The sequence below is a fragment of the Hyperoodon ampullatus genome (assembly GCF_949752795.1).
Source record: "Hyperoodon ampullatus genome assembly, chromosome: 14".
Taxonomy (NCBI): domain Eukaryota; kingdom Metazoa; phylum Chordata; class Mammalia; order Artiodactyla; family Ziphiidae; genus Hyperoodon; species Hyperoodon ampullatus.
The window spans coordinates 76241142-76263487 of NC_136927.1; the positions used below are offsets into that span (position 1 = coordinate 76241142).

Genomic DNA, 22346 nt, shown 5'->3' on the forward strand with positions numbered 1-22346 from the left:
CTGGAGAAAGGCCTGTCTCTTTGTCCAGGATCAAGAAGTTTTCACAGGACTGTCACAGCCACCAATTCCTCTTCACCCCAAGCACCCTAGATTTTCATTTAAAAAGAAAAAAAAAAAAAAAGCAAGCACACACAGAGCTATTATTCACTATTCTAATAAGGTTATGCCCCAGGTACTATGGGAAGAACTTTTGAGAATCCTCTCTTTAAACCATCCTAATTTCACAGAATTGATTCAGGTGAGGTGTCATCCTCACCCTCTTCCCAACCTCCTAATGACAGCCATGCCCCTGGGTCGCCCTTTCCATCCACACTCATTCCCCGCTGACCTCATCCAGACCCATCACTTTCACCACTTTAACCATCCTTTACGCAGAAACTACTCAGCTTTCTACCTCCAGCCTGGCCCCTCCCTTCCCAAAACCCGAGACTCACATCTCTGATTCTAGGCCCAAATCCCCACCTGGACATCTAACAGGCATCCTTAAACCTCACACACCCAAAAGGGAATTTGTTTTTTTTTGGCCACACCCCGCAGCTTGCGAAATCTTAGTTCCCCAACCAGGGATCGAACCCGGCCTCAGCAGTGAAAGCGCTGACTCCTAACCACCAGACTGCCAGGGAATTCCCCAAAAGGGAATTTTTAAATTTACCTCTCCTACCTGCTCCTACCCAACCTTCACCATTTCAGGAAACTATACCTCCATTCTTCCAGCTGTTTGGGCCCTAAGCCCTGGAGACATATTTGATTCTTCTCATTCGTTAATACCCCAAAGCCAACCATGTGGCACATCGTGTCAGCTGGACAATCAGACTCTGTGTAAATCCAACCATCTCTCCAAGCGCTACCGCCCCACCCTCACCACCGTCATCTCCTGCCTGGACCACTGCAGCAGCCCCAGAGTGGGCTGAATAGTGTCCCCCCAAATGCCATGTCCACCCGGAAACTCCGAATGTGACCTTATTTGGAAATAAGGTCTTTACAGATATAATTAGTCCAATTAAGATGAGGTCATTCTCAGTCTGGATTAGGGTGGGCCTGAAATCAACAGGCTCCGGGTCCTTATAAGAAGAGGACAGGACACAGAGAAGGCAGCTGTGTGAAGAGGGAGGCGGAGACTGGAGCTCTGGTTCCACAAGGCAAGAAACACGTGAGGCCACCCAAAGCTGGAAGAGGAAAGGCAGGACCCTTCCCTGGAGCCTTCGGAAGAAGCAGAGCCCTGCTGACACCTTGATCTCAGACTTCGGGCCTCAGAACTGTGAGAGAATACATTTTGTTTTAAGCCACCCGGTTTGTGGTCATTGTCACAGCAGCCCTGGGAAACTCACACAAGCCTCCACCCTGGTCTCCTTGCTCCTACCCTCGCACGGCCAAGGGGAGCCGCTCAAAATGCAGATTGGTTCACATCATTTCTCTGCTCGAAACCATCCCACAGTTTGCCATCCCACTCAGACTAAAATTGAATATTCTATTGAAAGTACTGCCACATGCTCCAACCTAGACGAACCTCATAGACATTATGTTGAGCGAAAGAAGGCGGACACAAAAGCCTCCTGTGTGATTCCATTCGTGAAACGTTCTAGACCAGGCAAACCTAACCTTTAGTGAGAGAAATCGGCATAGAGGTTACCTCTGGCTGCACAGAGGGGCATGCCTGGGAAAGGGCACAGGGAACCTTCTGGAGTGAACCTTCTGCAGTGGAGTGTTCTAAATCTTGATCTCAGGGGGTGGTTCCATGGGTGCACACATATGCAAATATTCATCATGCTGTGAGTACACTCATCACAAGTACGCTACCCGGCAATAACAAAGCTTTCTAAAACTCTCAGATTCGTCCCATTGTCTAAATGCTCCTTCATTATCTGGCCTCTTTCAATCTTTCTGACCCCTTGTCCTTCTACTTTTCCTCTCACACTCTCCAATCCAGCCATCCTGGCCTTCTTGCTATTCCTCAAACACACTAGGACCTCAGGACCTTTGCACTTGCAGGTCCTCTACCTAGAATGCTTTCCCTCCAGATACTCCTTGCCTCTCTCACTTAACTTTATCCAGGTCTCTGCTTGAAGGTCCCCTAAGACACGGTGTTCCCAAAGACCCATCTAAAACAGCAGCCACCACCCACACTTGCTCAAATCTCCTGCCATCCTTAACTCACGTTATTTCCTGCAGAGAACGAAATACCATGTGACATACCATGGAAGTCCCCCCTACGAGAATGGCCACTCCATGAGAATAGGGACTTTTCTTTCCTTGGTCACTGTTATATCGCCAGTACTTAGAATGATCCCCACCACTTGGTAGGTGCTCAAAACAAAGTTGTTGAATGAATACATGAATCAATTATCCCCATTTTATAGATAAGAAACTGAGGCACAGAAAGACGAAGTCCCCGCCCCATCTCTCTGCTAGTGTACAGTACACATCATGAATGGAAAGCCAGATTGTGTCTGTTCCCAATGTCTTAACATCCCATAATAGACTCGAGACGGCTCTTCTGCAGGTGGCCAGAAGCTGGGAGATGCCAGCAAGGAGGGAGACAGATGGCGTGTGTGCTGGCGCCCCACACCTCCTCCCCCTGTCCAATCTGGCCCAGCCCAGCTGCTGCCAGGAAAAGGGCAGCCTGGCCTACCAGGAAGACTGCAGGAGAGAGAGGAAGGAAAAAAGAAGAAGTGAAGCGCTTCCTTCCCACACCCCTGCAAACACCTCCTGGGCATCTTCCTGCCTCCCAAGACACAGCTGAGTCCAGACGGTGGGACTCAGGGAGCCCAAGCCTGGGCAGCAGGACCACTGCAGAGCAGTGCTGCCTCAAAGTCCCGGGCCAACCACAGAAACGTGGCCGCGTGTGTGATCTTATACTACCTGACTTATCTTTGCTTTGTCCCCAGACTCTTAAGAATATAAGTGAAAAACCAGAAATGTAAAGATGCAGATACCAACAACAAAATGCACCAGTTCTGAACACCTAAGATGCTTGAGACAAAAGTGGCAATCAGCTGGCCAAGCTCCCCTGCCTTAGATGCTTACTGGAAGCGGGCCAAGCAACACGAACTCACTGGTGAAGGAAACACACATTTTGAATCAAAATCCTGGAAGTATTTTCTTGGAGACTGTGCATTAGGGAGAAGTGCAATTAAGAATTGTACTATATAGTTTAGCTCTCTGGGCACACGGTTAAGACTCCTTATGCCATGGCAGTTAACTGTTCTACTTTTGTGTGCTGAATTCTGTGTGTGCCACTGGGAAATAAAACAGCATGGGGGCTCAGGGGGTGGGTGGTCTGTGACTGAATGAGCAGGGAATTTAGAGGCAAAAGAGGAAGACTGGAACCCACGAGAAGCTCAATCACTTTTCAAGTATGTACTCTCAGGAAGTCACTTAATATTTTGGAGTCATCAAAACCACCTGTGGCAAAGGCTATGCGGTGTCCCTGAATGTATTCTTCTTCCAAAGAGACAGAATTTTCAGCTGGGCACAGGGCTGCCCAGAATAAAGCCTACATTTCCCAGCCTCCCTTGCAGCTAGGTGTGGCCACGTGACTAAGTTCTGGCCAATGGGATATGAGCAGATGTGTGCAGCTTCCTACTGTGCCCTTAAAAGGGGAGGGGCAGGCCCTCCTTCCCAACCTTCCTGCATCCCACCACCTGGAGTGTGGAAGTGGTGAGAAGTCGTCTTAGACTATGTCGATGAGGGCACATACTAGGGCACTGGCCCCTGACACTGGGGCCCCCATACCACCCCCAGACTGCCTACTTCCACATTCTTAACATGGGAGAGAAATAAATGTCTACCTTGTTTAGACCACTGTTACTTGGGATGTCTGTAAGGCAGACAAATGTATACCTCAACTCATACACAACAGACAGCGGCCGGTAAAGCTCCAAGGAGATCACAAATGAGAACCCGTTTTATACACAAGTGAATCGTGAGATTGTAGGAAAGACCATCATGGGTGTCTGTGGTTTTGCCTGACCAACGTCCGTTCCCCACTTACTTCCACAAGTGCAAACCAACATCCGTTAGGGATCCACCCACAGCCTTAGGGCCTGTAGCATGAATGGAGTTGACCCCACCCTCCAGCTCCAGAAGTGACCAATCCGAGCACCAGCCAATCCCTCTGTCTACAGCAACTGGTTCACAGATATGGTCTTGAGCCAAGCTGAGCCAATGAGCATCAGACCCAGAATTTTTGCTGTTACCATTAGAAAAGAGGAGCCCTCTTTATCCTGGAGTTGCTCGACTATGAGAGGTATAAGTGTGGAGCCACTGCAGGCTATGTTGCCGCCACATGCGGAGAGCCTGCCTGGGAATGGAGCCAAGGTGAGAAAAGCAGAACCAAGAGACACACTCCTGGTGATGTCACTGGAACACCCAGATTCTGCTGTACCTGAAGCTCTCTCAGGTCTTAAACTTTCCAAGAAAGTGAACCAGTAAATCTTTTTTTTTCCTTAAGCCAATTTTAACCAGATTTTCTTTCACTTATAATTAAATAATACTAATAATATTGAATACAGTTATTAATACTATTGTTATCAGTCTTATCAGGATCATTACTTTAGAACAGGAATTGGCAAATTTGGCCCTAGAGCCAATCCAGTCCTCTATGCCTATTTTTATAAATAAAGTTTTATTGGAATACAGCCATGCTCATTTCTTACATATTACTTATGGCTGTTTTCACGCTACAGCAGCAGAGTCGAGTCGTGATGACACGGCCGTATGACGCAAAAAGGCAAAAATTATTCATTATCTAGCCCTTTACAGAAAACATTTGCGATGCCTGCTGTACACAGACTGCCCTAGCTGAGGAAGGGATCAGGTACCGTGGGTCTGTGTGGATTTGCAAGGCTGAGGCAGAGAGGAAGAGAGAAGCAGGGGTGACGGTTAACTCACCAGAAGGAAGGCCCGCACGGTGGGGATCTTGTTCAGCTCCACAAGCAGACGCAGGGCCTTCTCGTGGTTGCTGCAATACTCTTCATATACGCAGAACTTGTCCTTCTGCAAGACAAGGACAGAGCCTGTGGGAGACAGGTCACGGCAGGAAGGCAGACGCTCTGAGATGTACGGACGTCCGGGCCAGCAGGCCCGGGAGGAAAGGCCTACCCCACACCCTGACCCTGAGACATACCCAGCAGGCGGGATTTCGGATGAAGTCGCTCCCACTCGCTACAGGCCTCTCCGCCTCCACTCTTGCCCCAGTTCTGTACCCAGTAACCTCTCAGGAAGCAGCAGGGCCCAGGGTCAAGTACACCGACTCAAGCCAGGCAGCCTGGGCTTGAACCCTGGCTGTGCATTTCCAGCTGTGAACTTGGGCAAGTTACCTGACCTCTCTATGCCTTGGTTTCCTCATCTGTTAAGGTGAAGTTAATTATAGTCCCTAACTCATGGGATTGTTACTGAAATTAAATGATTTAATAGGTGAGGTTTCAGCATACAAGAAGTGCTCAATAGATGTCTTTAGAATCAAAACACAAGTCAGATTGTGTCACCCCACTGCTTAAAACCCTCCAATGGTGTTCTATTACACTAGGAATGAAATCCAACACTTTATTATACCTTTCAAGGGCGAGACAATGTGACCCTGAGTTTCTCTGATCTCATCTCACTGGCCTTCTATCTGCTCCTTGAATTTGCCAAGCCTGTTCCTACCTCAGGGCTCTTGCTCTTGCTGTTCTTTCTACCTGGAATACTTTTGCCCAAAGCCTGGCTACTCCCCAGCATTCGGGTCTCAACTCAAATGCCACCTCCTCAAATGACCCCTGGACTACCCTAGCTGAAGTGGCCACTCAGGTGTACTCTATCACCACTCCCACCCCCATCTTCATTTTCTTTATAGCATTCTCACAATCTGGAATTATCCAGATTATTTGTTCATCATCTGTCTTTTCCCACTTGGCAGTCGGCTCCCTGAAGGCAGTGACCACATCCTCTTGTTCACTGAGGTGTCCCCAGGCCCTAGCACAATGCCTGGCACACAGTAGGCCCTCAATAAATACTTACTAAATGAATGAACTCTACACACCTACTAGGTGAAATGCCCTGTATATATGAACCAGAAGAGTCTAAATAAGACTCAGGAATTTGGGGGAACAAGTAGATCTCTGGTCACTGCCACACAGCAGTGGCACTGCTGAGGCAGGGGAATAGCTCTCTTGACCTCCAGATACCCCTGAGCCCAAAGCTGGACTCTTTCCAGCCTAGAGGTCACCTGTGAGTCACCAGGTCTGTAACCATCAGTCAGGGTTTCCGGGACTGAAAGGGACAGGAGCCGTCTTAGTTAGCAGGAAGCTCTCACTGAGCATACTCGGTTCCCAAAGGCTCACAGAACACCTCCTTCCAACCCACCAAACCCCAAACAAGGATGTCCTGGGGAAGGCTGCAGGACAGGAAGGGGTGAAGGTGGCTGAAGGGGCTTGACCTTGGGCTGGGGGGTGGCCAGGAGACCCCAAGAAGCTAAGGAAGGAAAAGGTGGGTCTGCAAAGTAAGCAGCTCGTCTTGCTTCTGCACAAGCCCCCAGTCATCCTGCCAGTGGGTGGCTGCAGGAAAGAGGAAACCAACGAGGAGAGAGAATGGGTTTCAGAATCAGTAAGCCACCCCAACCCGGCCCAGCTCCCCCTGGGGCTCCGTGTACATCATCTGAGCAGATGCCCTGAGCAGTGAAGTGTCCACAGCCAGAGCCGACGACAACATTTAGTATGTACTGAGCAGTTAGGACATGCCACCCTCTGCTCTCCTGGAATGCGGGTGGACTCACTCACACCTCCCAGTAACCTGACATGGTCATCGCTGTATTCAACCCATTCACACATGGGAAACCAACGAAAGTCATGAGTCCAGGGTCTCACACCTAGCGACGTGGCAGAGGATCTGACCTCTCTTAACCCCCATGCTGATGTCCGGCTCTGCAGCCAAGAGCCTAGAGGCCCTGCTATTAGCACAGCTCCAAGAAAAGACACCAAAGCCCCCATGGCTACGATCAGCATCAGCCTCCTAAGTGCAAGTCCAGGTTCTACAGCCAGACCACCCAGGTTCACAGCCCAACTCCCCAGCTCGCCAGCTCTGTGACCTTGGGCAAGGCATGTAATGTTTCAGAGCCTCTGCATTCGAGCCTATAAATTATAGACAGTCATGACCTCCCTGTCATAAGGTCACTGTGAGGGTTACCAGGTGAATTCATAGTAAATGCGTAAAACAGTGCATAGTAAGGGCTCCTTAACTATTAGCCGCTATTGTTATTGCTGTTGTTGATGTTGCTATTATTACCATGGTTACTATTTCAGCAAATTCATCATCCCATTGGTGAATCCATCTATGACAGGTGGGACAGTGGATGGGTAGGGTTTTTTTTCTTTCTTTTTTTTTTTTTTTTGCAGTACGCGGGCCTCTCACTGTTGTGGCCTCTCCCGTTGCGGAGCACAGGCTCCGGACGCGCAGGCTCAGCAGCCATGGCTCACGGGCCTAGCCGCTCCGCGGCATGTGGGATCTTCCCAGGCCGGGGCGCAAACCCATGTCCCCTGCATCAGCAGGCGGACTCTCAACCACTGCGCCACCAGGGAAGCCCCAAGAACACTTTTTTTTTTTTGCGGTACGCGGGCCTCTCACTGTTGTGGCCTCTCCCGTTGCGGAGCACAGGCTCCGGACGCGCAGGCTCAGCGGCCATGGCTCACGGGCCCAGCCGCTCCGCGGCATGTGGGATCCTCCTGGACCAGGGCACGAACCCGTGTCCCCTGCATCGGCAGGCCAACTCTCAACCACTGCGCCACCAGGGAAGCCCGGATGGGTAGGTTTTGATGGCAAAAAAGAGACAGGCAGAGTCAGGAGGAAGGGAACTGAATGGACTCACAGGTCTGGGGAAGGCCACCAGGGAAGGCACCAGGCAGATTTTGAGGACTGTGGTGGCTCTCGCCTCCCGGTATCTTTGATTTCTCATTCTTGCACTGTCCACCACCCCACAACCACCCCCTGGACCATGAGCTCCATGGAGGCAGGCTTTGCAAACTGATGAGGTCACGGCTATGGCCAGTGGGGACTGAAGTCCCAGACAGAGTGCAGGCCTCATGACTATTTGATGAATGAAGCAAGAGAGCAGAGGGAAGAACTGAGTGGTGCCCGAGACCCTCACACCAGCCCCACGTTTCTTCCGGACAACCCTGGTGCACGACAATGCAGCCTCGGCTTTTCGCTGGCCCGTGTGTTGTTTCACCCACCCAGCATCCACTCCCCCTTGTTCTGGTCACAGCCCCCAGTTTTTCCCCTGGGGAATCTGCCTCCTACACTCTGACCCCACTGACTCCACTCCACTCCCAGGCACCATGGGTGAGCGTGTGACCCAGGCCAAACCAATCAAAGAGCTCCCGGTCCTGGCAGCAATGGCCATGCGATCCAAACTGGGCCAGTGAGAGCCCTTAAGGACTCAGGTTGGAACTGCTGTGAAGAGAAGCTCTCTTTGAACTTTTGTTACTAAGCTAGCAGACTGTCACCCTGAAACTGCTGAGGGTCACCTCTGCCACCACGCTAAGGATTAAGCCAAAACAGAGGAAAGCAGAGCCTAGAGATAAAGAAAAACCAAGTTTTGAAAACATCATATGGGATCCTGGATCCAGCTATACCTGATGTCAACACACCCTGAATATTTCATTTGTAGGAGCCAATAAAGTCCTTTTCTTGTTTAAGCCTATTTGAGTTTTTGTCACTCGCAGTGAAGACAGTACTAATATATGCACACTCTTAAAAGGGGAAGAAAATGAAAAAAATGGACCCAAGTCTGGTGTGATGACCGTCTCCCTGTTCATCTCCATCTGTACCATCAAGGGGTTGGACCAAAAAGCACAGCCAAATCTGTTCATTCTCACATGCCAACCCCAATCAATAAGTACTGCTATCTGGAACACTAGTGAGAAGAATTCTGGAACCCCATGGATAACGCTGTGATTGACTAGCAATGTCTGCCATGGATGCAGGAGAAGGGAATAAGTCATAAGATCGCCACAGGTTCGTCATTCCTCATTCCCTGAGCCCCTTCTCTGACACCCTGTGCAATGTCATCCTCTCCTTCGGCCTGTGAAAAGGGCAGGGGAGAAGGCTTGAGACTTGGAGAAGTTAAATTTAGCAAATGGCAACACCCCTCTTCAAAACCATGCCGAGTTTCATCACTCCCATCTCCTTTCATTGAGCTCAACCCCAGCTGCATCGCAGGCCGAAGATGCAGCAAACGTGGAAATGCTACCCTTGACAGCTAAGAGGCCAAGTGTTCAACTTCCTCCTAGGGGCGCCCCATGGGGCTTTGCTTGTTTGGCTTGGAGGAAATGGACAAACCGTTGTGCACACACAGACGTGGGGGTAGGGGGTGTGTGGCCGTGGATTTGGGCTGTGAAGGAGGAGAAGGGGACAGCTGCCAGCTGGGGACAGCTGGGGGAGAGGCTCTAGCCCCCAGAGAGAGCTCGAGGATTGTCAGAAGTGGTGGCTGCCGTCCACAGTACCCAGGGGGTGACACTAGCTCCACGGAGACCATCTGCTCCGCACCACTCGTTTCACACCCACAAAGACTGAGACTTGGAGAAGGGAAGGAGCTGGCCATGTAGACCTCTCTGGTGGGGAGGGGAGTATGAGATTCAGGTCACTTTCCGCAAGCTATCCTCCGCCTGTCCACACAGCTGTGGGGAGAAGAGGCTAAAACCTAACACAGACCACACCAATTCTTGCTAAACCCTCCAACTCTCATAATGCAGTCCCTGCAGGACAGGGCCCCCCATGACATCCCTGGATTCCCTCCATCACTGACTCTGCTTCAGCCACTCTAGCCTCCCTGCCTTCCTCCAGTGGACCAAGCCTGCTCCATCCAGGGTCCCTGCCCTGGCTTCCTCTCCATGTGGCATATCCTTCTCCAAGATCCTCTACGTCACCACCTCACAGAGGCCTTCCCTGACCAGGATCGCCAGATAAAACACAAGACACTCAGCTGAGTGCTCATGTCAGATAAACAACAAATCGTGTTTCAGTAGAAGTATGCCCCGAACATTTTATGAGACATACTTATGCTAAAATATTATTTGTCACTTACCTGAAATTCAAATTCATCCAAACACCCACCGTTCTGGGTGTTGTTATTTGCTCAATCTAGCAACCCTGTCCCTGACTTCCCAACTTCAGACAACCTCAAGGAGAGTCACTCCTCACATCTGCATTTTATATTCTTCACAAACCCACATCCACATCTGAAACAACCTCCTCTGTCAACTGACTAACCTTCCTCATGGAGCCTCATGGCAGCAAAAAGCAAGTCTGTCTTATTTAGGGCACCATCCTCAGGGCCAAGTACAGTGCCTGGTTCACAGTAGGTGCTTAATAATGATATAAAGAGACTTTATCATGTAAGACGGTGAAAAACACAAGTCCAGGAGTCAGGCGACATTGGCTCAAATCCCGGCTCCAACACTCACTGCCTGGGTAAGCTTGCGCACTGACTTACCCTCTCTGAGCCTCAGTTTCCTCATCTGTAGAGTGGGTATAATAACAGCACCCACCATTAAAGGTTGTTGTGACGTTGTAATGAATTAATATATGTAAAGCACTCAGACCAGCACCCGGCACAAAGAGAAGGTTCACTGAGTGCTACTCTGCAATCACCTCAGTAGTTAGTGGTTGGGTTTGGGGGTGAGGGTGTGAGGGAGTCCCCCACTGGCTGGGCAGCAGCGGTGGGCTGGGCTGTAAGCCAGGGGCCCTCACAGGGTCTGACGTGCCCCTTCCTCTCCTGGAAAGCTTGTCCACAGAGCTCTGTTCCCAGTCACCACCTTACAACCCCGATGCTATCTGGCTGGCCCTGGTGCCCCCTCCCTTTGGGGCTGTCGGGGGATGCTGTGGTGAGTGTGTCCTATCCGTGAGTCCCTCCCCAGGGACCGTCCTCAGCCTGAGACAGCTGCCTGGCCAGCCCGAGGCTGTCCACCCACTCCCCAGGACAGCCCATGTCCAATGGGGGTGCAAAGGCCCCGCCACCTCATGGCAATTCAGGGCGACCTGAAGGAAGAGGCACGCCAGCTCCAGAGTTCCCTCAACCCCAGGTGGGGTCAGGCCAGGTGGAGACTGTGCAACCTTCTTCAGCTGCTTCCAACAGGCCACCTGTACGCAGGCCTCCAGCTCCTGGAAACCAACCTACAGCAGTGGCCGCTTTTAAAAAGAACTCAGCACCGTCTTCCATGAGCCTGGGGGGGCGGGGTGATGACTGCAAATGTTAAATGAAAAAGATGACTTTAAATTAAAAACACTGAATCATACGTGGAGAAAGCTGACTCCTTTTTCAGCTGTTCCAATTACCTCAAGGAAGGGTCTCAGCAAGGTGTGCTGTGACACCAAAGCCAGTCTGACACTGTTCATCTTCCTTTTTTTTTTTTTTTTTTTTGCGGTACGCGGGCCTCTCACTGTTGTGGCCTCTCCCGTTGCGGAGCACAGGCTCCGGACGCGCAGGCTCAGCGGCCATGGCTCACGGGCCCAGCCGCTCCGCGGCATGTGGGATCTTCCCAGACCGGGGCACGAACCAGTGTCCCCTGCATCGGCAGGCGGACTCTCAACCACTGCGCCACCAGGGAAGCCCCTCATCTTCCTTTTGATCAAACCCAGCGCAGGTCTCAGACTCAGAGACTCAGGTGGGCAAGAGTTTCTAGACGGAATGCTGTAACATAGCTTGGTTTCTATTGCATTTATTTTTAATAGCAAGAGACACTCATTTTCCACGTCCAATAATGATGCAAATTTCCCTTTTAAATAAGTTTTTTTGACTCCCCACGAAGGCCTGAACATCCACCGTCGGCACATCAGGATTCTGAGGGTAGGCACTGCCCTCACGGATGTCCAGTTTGATGAGGCTACATGAGGAGGGTTCCGGGCAGCACAGGAGAGGGTATGGAAAAGAGGCTGCCTCCTGGGCTCTAAAACCCCCACCTTCCTTCCTCCAGCCGTCCCCTGCATCTCTGAGCAAATTAGCCCAAGTGGGGACTCAGGAGCCGGAGACCCTCACTGGCCAGTGCGCTAAACCTGCTTACCACACCTCTGCGGCTCAGGCAGAGAAGTCGGGGGACACATGGGGCCTGGAGTTATTGGCAAGCTGGAAAATGCACCCTGAGGACCCCTTCCCCACTTCGTCTAAAGTATGGATTATTCCACTTTCAGCTCAGATGTCATCACTTCACAGGCATCCCCAACTATACCACCATCTCCCAAAAGCCTTCCTTGGTGCCCCAGCTGGAATAACACCCATTGCTGACACTCATGCAGCACCAGCTTGGAGCCAGGCCAGATCTCACTGCTTTACTCGAATTAACTCATTTCATCCTCATGACAGCACCATACAGCAGGTACTATCATTACTCCCATTTTACAGAGTTGGAGACTGAGGCCTGGAGAGGTGAAGTGACTTGCCCAAGGTCACTCAGCTTTTCAGTGATGGAACAGGGAATGGAACCTAAGCAGCCTGGCTCCAGAGAAATGGGGGCTCACTCCTTCCTCTGAACCCAAAGGGAAGACTGTCCCTCCCATCCTTTCTATTTTCCTATTCAAGATACTTGTCCTGGGGAATTCCCTGGCGGTCCAGTGGTTAGGACTCAGTGCTTTCACTGCTAGGGCCTGGGTTCAATCCCTGGTTGGGGAACTAAGATCCTGCCGGCCTCGCGGCTCAGCAAGAGAAAAACAAAAAAAAAAGATGTGTCCTTAACCAGTACTGCTACTAGCCCCTCTCACCACATGCACGGCTACCACCCTGCCCGATGGGCACCATCATCTCAGACGTGCAGTGACCTCTTCCTGGTTTCCCCACTTCCCCAACAGCAGCCCATTAAATGCAAAGCAGATCACATCCCTGCCCTGCATCACGCCCTCCATTAGTGCCCATCTCACCTGTCTGCTCTCACATTCATCCTATTTCAAATGCTGAGGAATGGTGGCCACATGAAGAGCTAATAGCCAACGTTTAGTGAGCACTTACTGTGGGCCAGGAGCTGTTCGGGGCCCTCTCCTTCCTTGTATTAGCTCACCCGATCCTCAAGGACATCAAGGGTCAGGTCTAGTTTTTTACGCATTTTACAGGTGAGGACACCAAGGCACAGACAAGTTAAAACAACTTGCCAAGGGTGACACAGCCCATGAGCAGCCCGGATCTGCCACGCTAATCTCGGACCATACAGATGTGATTCCCTGGAGAAGGGAGTTAGTAACGATGACAATGACCACGAAAGTAAGCACCGACATGGACCAAGTGCTTGCTCCAGGCCAAGGTCTCTCATCTCAGCACCGCTGACACTTGAGGTCGGATAATCCTCTGCCGTGGGGACCGTCCTGCAGGTTATGGGCTGTTTGGTAGCATCGCTGGCCTCCACGCACTAGAAGCCAGTAGCATGGCCCCCTCCCCAACCTGTGACAACCAAAAATGTCTCCAGATGTGGCCAAATGTCCCCTGGGGGCAAAATCACCCCCTGGTTGAGAACTGCTCCTCTTGGCTACACACTTTGTTGCTTTACCTCTTTGCGTCCTTCCATCAACCCAAGGAGGCACCACTATCCCTTCTGCTCCATCAGAGGAGGAAACTGAGGCTCAGCGAGTACAGGAGTCTGGCCCAGGCCTCATGCCCGTGAGGCCAGTGCGGGTTTCCTCCCAGTGGGGAGGGTCCCACGCAGCACGGGTGGAGAAAAGCAGTTGCCTCCTGTGGGCTAGGCTGCCCCCCTTCCTCCAGCTGTCCCCTCACAATTCTAAGTGACTTGGGAAGAGAGTGGCTATTACAACAAGGATCAGTCTCCCTGTCCAGCAGCCCAAGGGGGCACCCAAGGGTCAGACATCCTTGGTGGCCAGTGGGTGGCCAGACCGGGAGTCAAATGCAGGTGTGTCTGACCCAAGTCCACCCTCTTGGTCATGCTGCAGCAGAGGGGCCCCACCAGGCCAGGAGGTCACAGGAGCCCCAGGACACAGTCATTCAGCAAAGAGCTCTGAGGAAAAGGGGACCACACTCTACATGACATTGAAGGGAGGGAGAGCCAACTAAAAAGAGCCCCCGTCTGCTGGGTCCAACCCTCTGCCCATTGTTCCCGGGGGGTGGAGGCTGGACCCGCCTGCCCACCTGCCTCTCCCCCTCCCAGACAGACCTGCAGACGAAGCTGGCCAAGGGTGGACAGAATGGGGACCCGGGGAGAAGCCCACTCCCCAAAAGCTGCAGGCTCCGATAGGGGCTGGGGCATCGTACTCACGAATTTTAAGAAAACATTTCCAAGTTCATGCTGAGACTGAGGCTCCGGATGTAAACAAAACTCCAAGGCAGCCAGGAAATCCTTATGAACTTCCAGGATGTCTTCAATGTTTGAGAACAGGATCTGCGAGGGAAAAATGAGGCCCAAGGAGAACATTAATCGAGGCGTAGAGGAGACCAAAATGAAGCATAAAAAAAAAAAAAATACATAGGGACTTCCCTCATGGTCCAGTGGTGAAGAATGCACCTTGCAATGCAGGGGACGTGGGTTTGATCCCTGGTCAGGGAACTAAGACCCCACATGCCGCAGGGCAACTATGCCCACGCGCCACAACTACTGAGCTCGCGCACCTCTACTAGAGAGCCTGCGTGCTGCAAACTACAGAGCCCATGCGCTCTGGAACCCGTGTGCCACAACTACAGAGCCCACCCGCCCAGGCTGCATGCCACAACTAGAGAAGAGAAAACCCGCATGCCACAACTAGAGAGAAGCCCGTGCACCACAACGAAAGATCCTGTATGCCTCAACAAAGATCCCACGTGCCGCAACTAAGACCTGACACAGCCCAAAATAAATAAATTAAATAAATAAATAATAAATAAATCTTAAAAAAAAAAAATACATAAGCCCCCAGGGCAGGCGAGGAGGATGTAGGAAAACGGGCACTCTCATACGCTGGAGCTAACAGAGATCATGATACTAACAAAAATACTGCCAACATTTACTAAACAGGATTAATGCCTAATCTTGTGCCAATAACTTTACATGCACTTATGGCATCTAATCCTCACTATAACTCCACGAGGCAGGAGCTATTATCATCCCCAATTCATAGATGAAGAACAGACGCTCAGAGAAGAGAATTAACATTCCCAAGGTCACATGGTCCAGTGAAGCAGCAGAACTGAACTTCACACTCAGCCTGCAGAGGAATATATACCAAGACATCCATCACAATCTTCATCACGGCCAGACACACCTGGTATGTCCTACCATAGGATTGATTTTTTTTTTATTGGAGGATAATTGCTTTACAAGGTTGTGTTACTTTCTGCCATACAGCGAAGTGAATCAGCCATATGCATACACATAGGACTGATTTTTAAAACGACGAGGGTACTTCCAGGCACCTAATAAAATGACCTGATAGCAGAAAATACAATAGGGAAGGACATTCCAAATGTGCCATTTAAACTCTCACAAACAATATATGAGTGCCTGTTGATTTTTAAAACGACGAGGGTACTTCCAGGCACCTAATAAAATGACCTGATAGCAGAAAATACAATAGGGAAGGACATTCCAAATGTGCCATTTAAACTCTCACAAACAATATATGAGTGCCTGTTTCCCCACAGGAACCTATATGGTTTGAAATGCACAATCTGACCCACAGTTCTACATTTCAGAATTTAACCTTTTGACCAGTCATTTCCAACCAGGGCTAGTTTTGCCTCCCAGTGGACATCTGCCAATATTTGGGGACATTTTCAGTTGTCACAAACTGGGGAGAAGGATCCTACCGGTGTCTCATAGGTAGAGGCCAGCGACGCCACTACCCATCCTATAATACACAGGACAGCCCCCGTGGCAAAGAATCGTCCAGCCCAACTTGTTCATTGCCCCGAGGCTGAGCACTGGGTGGATGGTGAAGACCATATACTGCAGCCTTATCTGCACTAGTAAAAGATTAGACAAAAGCCAAATATCCATTAATGGGGACTCGTCAAATAGTTAAATAAAGTGGATTGGCTATGTTTAAATACATGCCATATTCTGAAATACTTTGAGCCTGTGAAAAGAATCTGCAGGTCTGTAGAAATGGATCTGGAGCCCTGCAATGATCCTTGATATATACTGCAGGGGGAGGGGGGGAATCATGGTGCCACATGGGATTCCAATATGGGTCCATTTGTGTAAAATAACACACGCAAAGGCCACTCCTCTCTATGCAGGCAGAAGCGGAGACCCCCCTGGACAATAACACAAGCTGCTAACAGTCAGGGCCTCTAAGAAGAAGAACTAGAGGAGATTTTCACTGACTTGAGGCCCTTTGAACGGCATGAATTACTTTTTCTGTTTTTTGTTGTTTTTTTTAAACAGGTGCATTTTTTTCTTTTTAATTTGGCCACACGGCGTGGCTTGCAGAATCTCAGTTCCCCAACCAGGGATCAAACCCAAGCCCTGGCAGTGAAAGCGCCGATTCCTAACTACTGGACCACCAGGGAATTCCCTAAACAGGTGCATTTTAAATTTAATCTTGAAGAAGGCATTCACAGGGTTCAAAAATCAAAACAGTAAAATAAATATGGTACAGAGTCCCTCTCCCACCCATCCCCCCACTCACCACCCACAGCAGCTGGCAACCAGGGGTCACCAGTGTCGCTATGGCTACGGTTCCCTCTAGGGTTTCTCACCATTCATTCATTCAGCAAGTACTAACTGAGCCCCTACTGTGTGCCAGGCCCTGGGGACACAACAGGGAACAACGACGTGCCTGCCTCCACGGAGGTGACGTTCTACTGGAAGGGGACAGACAATCAACAAATAACTATAGTTTTCTAGGTGAAAAGAAGCACTAGAGACAAACATAAAACAGGAAGGGAGTCCCAGGGTGGAGCAGGAGGAAGAATTTGGACATTTAAACACGGAGGCCAAAAACGTCAGGCCAGACACTATCAAACTCTTAGAGGAAAACCTAGGCAGAACGCTCTATGATATAAATCACAGCAAGATCCTTTTTGACCCACCTCCTAGAGAAATGGAAATAAAAACAAAAAATCAACAAATGGGACCTAATGAAACTTAAAAGCTTTTGCACAGCAAAGGAAACCATAAACAAGATGAAAAGACAACCCTCAGAATGGGAAAAAATATTTGCAAGTGAAGCAACTGACAAAGGATTAATCTCCAAATTTTACAAGCAGTTCATGCAGCTCAATATCAAAAAAACAAACAACCCAATCCAAAAATGGGCAGAAGACCTAAATAGACATTTCTCCAAAGAAGATATACAGGTTTCCAACAAACACATGAAAGGATGCTCAACATCACTAATCATTAGAGAAATGCAAATCAAAACCACAATGAGTTATCACCTCACACCAGTCGGAATGGCCATCATCAAAAAATCTACAAACAATAAATGCTGGAGAGGGTGTGGAGAAAAGGGAACCCTCTTGCACTGTTGGTGGGAATGTAAATTGATACAGCCACCATGGAGAACAGTATGGAGGTTCCTTAAAAAACTAAAAATAGAAATACCATATGACCCAGCAATCCCACTACTGGGCATATACCCTGAGAAAACCATAATTCAAAAAGAGTCATGTACTAAAATGTTCATTGCAGCTCTATTTACAATAGCCAGGAGATGAAAACAACCTAAGTGTCCATCATCGGATGAATGGATAAAGAAGATGTGACACATATATACAATAGAATATTACTCAGCCATAAACAGAAACAAAACTGAGTTATTTGTAGTGAGGTGGATGGACCCAGAGTCTGTCATACAGAGTGAAGTAAGTCAGAAAGAGAAAGACAAATACCGTATGCTAACACATATATATGGAATCTAAGAAAAAAAAAATGTCATGAAGAACCCAGGGGTAAGACAGGAATAAAGACACAGACCTACTAGAGAATGGACTTGAGGATATGGGGAGGGGGAAGGGTAAGCTGAGACAAAGTGAGAGAGTGGCATGGACATATATACACTACCAAACATAAAATAGATAGCTAGTGGGAAGCAGCCGCATAGCACAGGGAGATCAGCTCGGTGCTTTGTGACCACCTAGAGGTGTGGGATAGGGAGGGTGGGAGGGAGACGCAAGGGGGAAGGGATATGGGAACATATGTGTGTGTGTGACTGATTCACTTTGTTATGAAGCAGAAACTAACACACCATTGTAAAGCAATTATACTCCAATAAAGATAAAAAAAAAAAAAGAGTCATGTACCAGAATGTTCATTGCAGCTCTATTTACAATAGCCAGGACATGGAAACAACCTAAGTGTCCGTCGACAGATGAATGGATAAAGAAGATGTGACACATACATACAATGGAATATTACTCGGACATAAAAAGAAATGAAACTGAGTTATTTGTAGTGAGGTGGATGGACCTAGAGTCTGTCATACAGCGTGAAGTAAGTCAGAAAGAGAAAAACAAATACTGTATGCTAACACATATATGTTGAATCCACATATATGTGGAAAAAATGGTTCTGATGAACCTAGGGGTAGGACAGGAATAATGACACAGACATAGAGAATGGGGTTGAGGACACAGGGAGGGGAAGGATAAGCTGGGACAAAGTGAGAGAGTAGCACTGCCATATATACACTACCAAATGTAAAATAGATAGCTAGTGGGAAGCACAGGGAGATCAGCTCGGTGCTTTGTGACCACCTAGAGGGGTGGGATAGGGAGGGTGGGAGGGAGACACAAGAGGGAGGGGATATGGGGATATATGTATATGTATAGCTGATTCACTTTGTTATAAAGCAGAAACTAACACACCATTGTAAAGCAATTATACTCCAATAAAGATGTTATTAAAAAAACAATAAATAAATAAATAAATAAATAAACACAACAAAGGCCAGGGACAACCGCTCTGAGAAGGTGACATTTGAGTTAAGGTCCCAAGGAATGAAGACCAACTCCATGGACCCTACGGAGGCACCAGACAGTCTGCAGGGGGAGAGCCCTGAAAGTGGGCAGGGAAGGCCGAGGGGCAGGAGACCACTCGTCAAAGCTGCAGTCCCAGAAGGTCAGGGTCCCTCTTCGTCCTCCTCAAACTCGCCCTGAGGGACACTTGTCACATGAACTGGCTGGAAGAATCACCCACACTGTTGGATTATTTTTCTCTCTCTTCTTCTGTCCAGCTCACATGGTTAAATCTGCTTATGGTAAAGACACATAGGATAGATCCTATTGTTATCCTTACTTCAAGGAATGGCTACAGAATTTCAAAATAAGTATCTGTCACCTGAGTGTATACCCCAAAGAAATTAGAGCTTGTATCCCCCAAAAGACATAGACAAGAACAGTCATCACAGCCAAAAACTGGAAATTGCACACATATCCATCCACGGGAGAATGAATGAGTCAATTGCGGCACAGTCATACTACGGGATACTACACAGCAATGAAAAAGAATGACTTCCGGCTACATACAACAACATGGGTGAATCTCAGAGACGTAACAGTGAGCAAAAGATGCTGGGCATGACGAAAGAGCTCATTTTTATATATAGTTCATGAACAGGCAAAGCTAATCAACGCCACTAGAAGTCAGTGGTTGTCTTTGGGGTGGGGGCATGTACTGGGGGGGCACAGAGGAGCCTGCACTTAAGATTGTACCCTTTACTGTACGTGAATTATACCTCATAAAAAAGGTAATTTTTTCAAACTGTAATAAATTATAAATTTTAATTATAATAGTTTTTAAGTTGTAATAAATAGTTTGTAATAAACAGACCTAATAAACAGTAGGTACTCAGTAAGTATTTGCCCAAAGAATGAATGAAAAGCTTTGATCCCAGCCCTACCAGGGACCTGCCATGCACTGGCCCTGTGTAGGTCGCTTTACATCTCTAAGCCTCAGCTTTCTTATCCAAAATACTGAACTCAGAGGTGTCAATGTACAAGGTATCCTTATTAACCAGGACATACACAAGGGTCCTGCTTGACCAAGCTCTTTATATGCTGTACATGCTGGCACCTCTGACCCCGACCCTGCCCTGTCTCCCCTCTCTCTGAGGACCAGGACCCTGGAGCCCCAAGGACTGGAGGTGGCTTCCCAGAGAGTGAGGCCACATTAGAAAGCCAGGCCTGGGGACCGCTGGGGCCTCCACCATGCACACAGAAGGTCTTCTGACTTCCTTTCAAAACTCCCCAGAGCCACAGCCAAGACTTAGCCTGGACCCAATTATTCATCCGCCCGGCCTCGACACTCAACACCCAGGGCAGGGCAGGGGGCAGGGCTGCCAGGAGGGCAGATGGAGGTGCCAGGCTCCCAGCGGCACTTGGGAAGGGATTTTCCACTGGCTCCAAGCCAGGGTCTCTGGCATGAGGAGGCTGGAAGACAGGATGGCTGCATTGAGCAAGGGGAGAGCCTTGAGGTGGGGAGTGGGGCCCTGAGGCTGAGTCCTCCTCACATCCCCCAAGCACTGTCTGCTCGCGGGACCCAGAGCCCTCCAGGGGCTGCAGGGAGCAAGCCATTGGGAGGCCAAAGGCAGCTGCCCGCGGGGTGGACCCGGGCACCCTCTGAGCATCACCCGGGAGGAACAGGCAGCTCCACACACAGCGGCAGGGACAGTCGGGAAAGGGGCCAGCCCCGGGTCCACACCTTGACGTTCTCCTCCGTCAGGCCCTTCTCCACCGAGTCCGCGGTGTTCTGCCGGATGCGATGCAGGAATGCCTGGAGGAGAGAAGCAGGGAGAGGTGAGCGTCCACGCCTCCAGTCTCCCGGAGGTGGCCCGAAAAAAGGGTTACAAGTTCAAATGCCAACTAGGCCCTGGGAGGCACCACGATCCAGGGACGTGGGCAGGAAATAAGCAAAAACCTACCCTGCCCTTCAGCCAACATGTGTTTATGGAGCATGTACTCCACCAGGCTCTGCAGAGACCAACACAAACCCTGCCCTCCTGAGCTGCACTCACACCTGCTTCATCACCCGCAGGACCCTCTCAGACTACAATTCATTTTCCTTTTCTTTCCTCTTGCTTAAAAACTTAACTTCTAAATAATAACCATTCACATGGCTCAAAAATCAAAAATATAAAACGTCAAAAATATGAAAAGTCTCCTATACCGCAGGCCCCATCCATCCAGTCCTTCCCATCCCCCATGGGAACCACAGCTCCTAGTGGCTTATGTATCATTCCAAATAAACATACACAGGTTGACCAAAGAGTACAAAGTTCCAGTTACTGGATGAATAAGTTCTGGGGATCTAATGTACAGCATAGTGACTATGGTTAATTATACTCTATTATATACTTAAAGTTGCACTGTGGTGGTAATCATTTAGCAATATATAAATGTACTAAAGCAAGCTGCACACCTTAAACGTACACGGTGTTACATGTCAATTGTATCTCGATAAAGCTGGGGAAAAAAACACAAATATATTTATGTATATACATATACATATATACACACACACATACACATATATTCTTATTTTCCACCCTTTTTATTTATTTTTTAAACAGAGAACAGGAGTATTTATTTATTTATTTATTTTTAAATTTATTTATTTATTTTGGGCTGTGTTGGGTCTTCGTTTCTGTGCATGGGCTTTCTCTAGTTGTGGCAAGCGGGCGCCACTCTTCATCGCGGTACGCGGGCCTCTCACCGTCGCGGCCTCTCTTGCTGCGGAGCACAGGCTCCAGACACGCAGGCTCTGTAGTTGGGGCTCACGGGCCTAGTTGCTCCGTGGCATGTGGGATCGTCCCAGACCAGGGCTCAAACCCGTGTCCCCTGCATTAGCAGGCAGATTCTCAACCACTGCGCCACCAGGGAAGCCCTAGGATTTTTTTTTTAAAGCAAGGTCTCCCAGCTTTTAAATGGTGGCAAAAGAGCCATCTGTTTTCGTGAGGAACTAGGTTTTAGGGGTCAAGCATGAAAGTGGACGGACCAGAGTGGAGGGGTGCAGCCTCTCCTCTGATGAGCAACGACAGCGGCCTGGCACTGGTATGGCTGGGACAGAGCAGGCAGAGGACAAGCCACTGCGAGATCCCGTGGACAGGCCGGGGAGACAGAACAGACATGGGGGTGGGGAGGAGGACATGGGAGCATCGGAGGGAGACTGAGGCCAGCCCCGCTGACAGCAAACTCTGCCGGGTTTGCCCCGACGCTAGGGCTTGTCCCCAGGTTGACCACATGGAGTCCCCTGCGAAAATGACTTCACGGTCCACTGGCCACGATGAGGCATGGTGGCCTGTCAGTCACCTTCCCTGCCATGGGTGGTTAGAGCAAAGGGGAGAGCTCTGAGTGGGGGGAGGTGGAAGGGACAGCCCAGGACGGAGGGAAGCAGGAGCAGGCCAGCCGAGAGGAGGGTGCTGGACCCTTTCCCATCATGAGAAGGGACATCCATGGATGTTATGGG

At 49.6% G+C, this 22346-nt stretch overlaps 1 protein-coding gene across 1 annotated transcript in view; it reads right to left on the reverse strand.

Moving 5' to 3' along the window:
* The window catches only part of PREX1 (phosphatidylinositol-3,4,5-trisphosphate dependent Rac exchange factor 1), a gene marked incomplete at both ends in the record, with an annotated part of 192336 nt that overhangs the window by 93979 nt on the left and 76011 nt on the right, over window positions 1-22346 (reverse strand). Inside the window, 3 exons of the mRNA XM_079720103.1 lie at window positions 4891-4995; window positions 14223-14345; window positions 20583-20654. Of these exons, the coding sequence (XP_079576229.1) occupies window positions 4891-4995; window positions 14223-14345; window positions 20583-20654 (300 nt within the window). The remainder of the gene's footprint in view (window positions 1-4890; window positions 4996-14222; window positions 14346-20582; window positions 20655-22346) is intronic.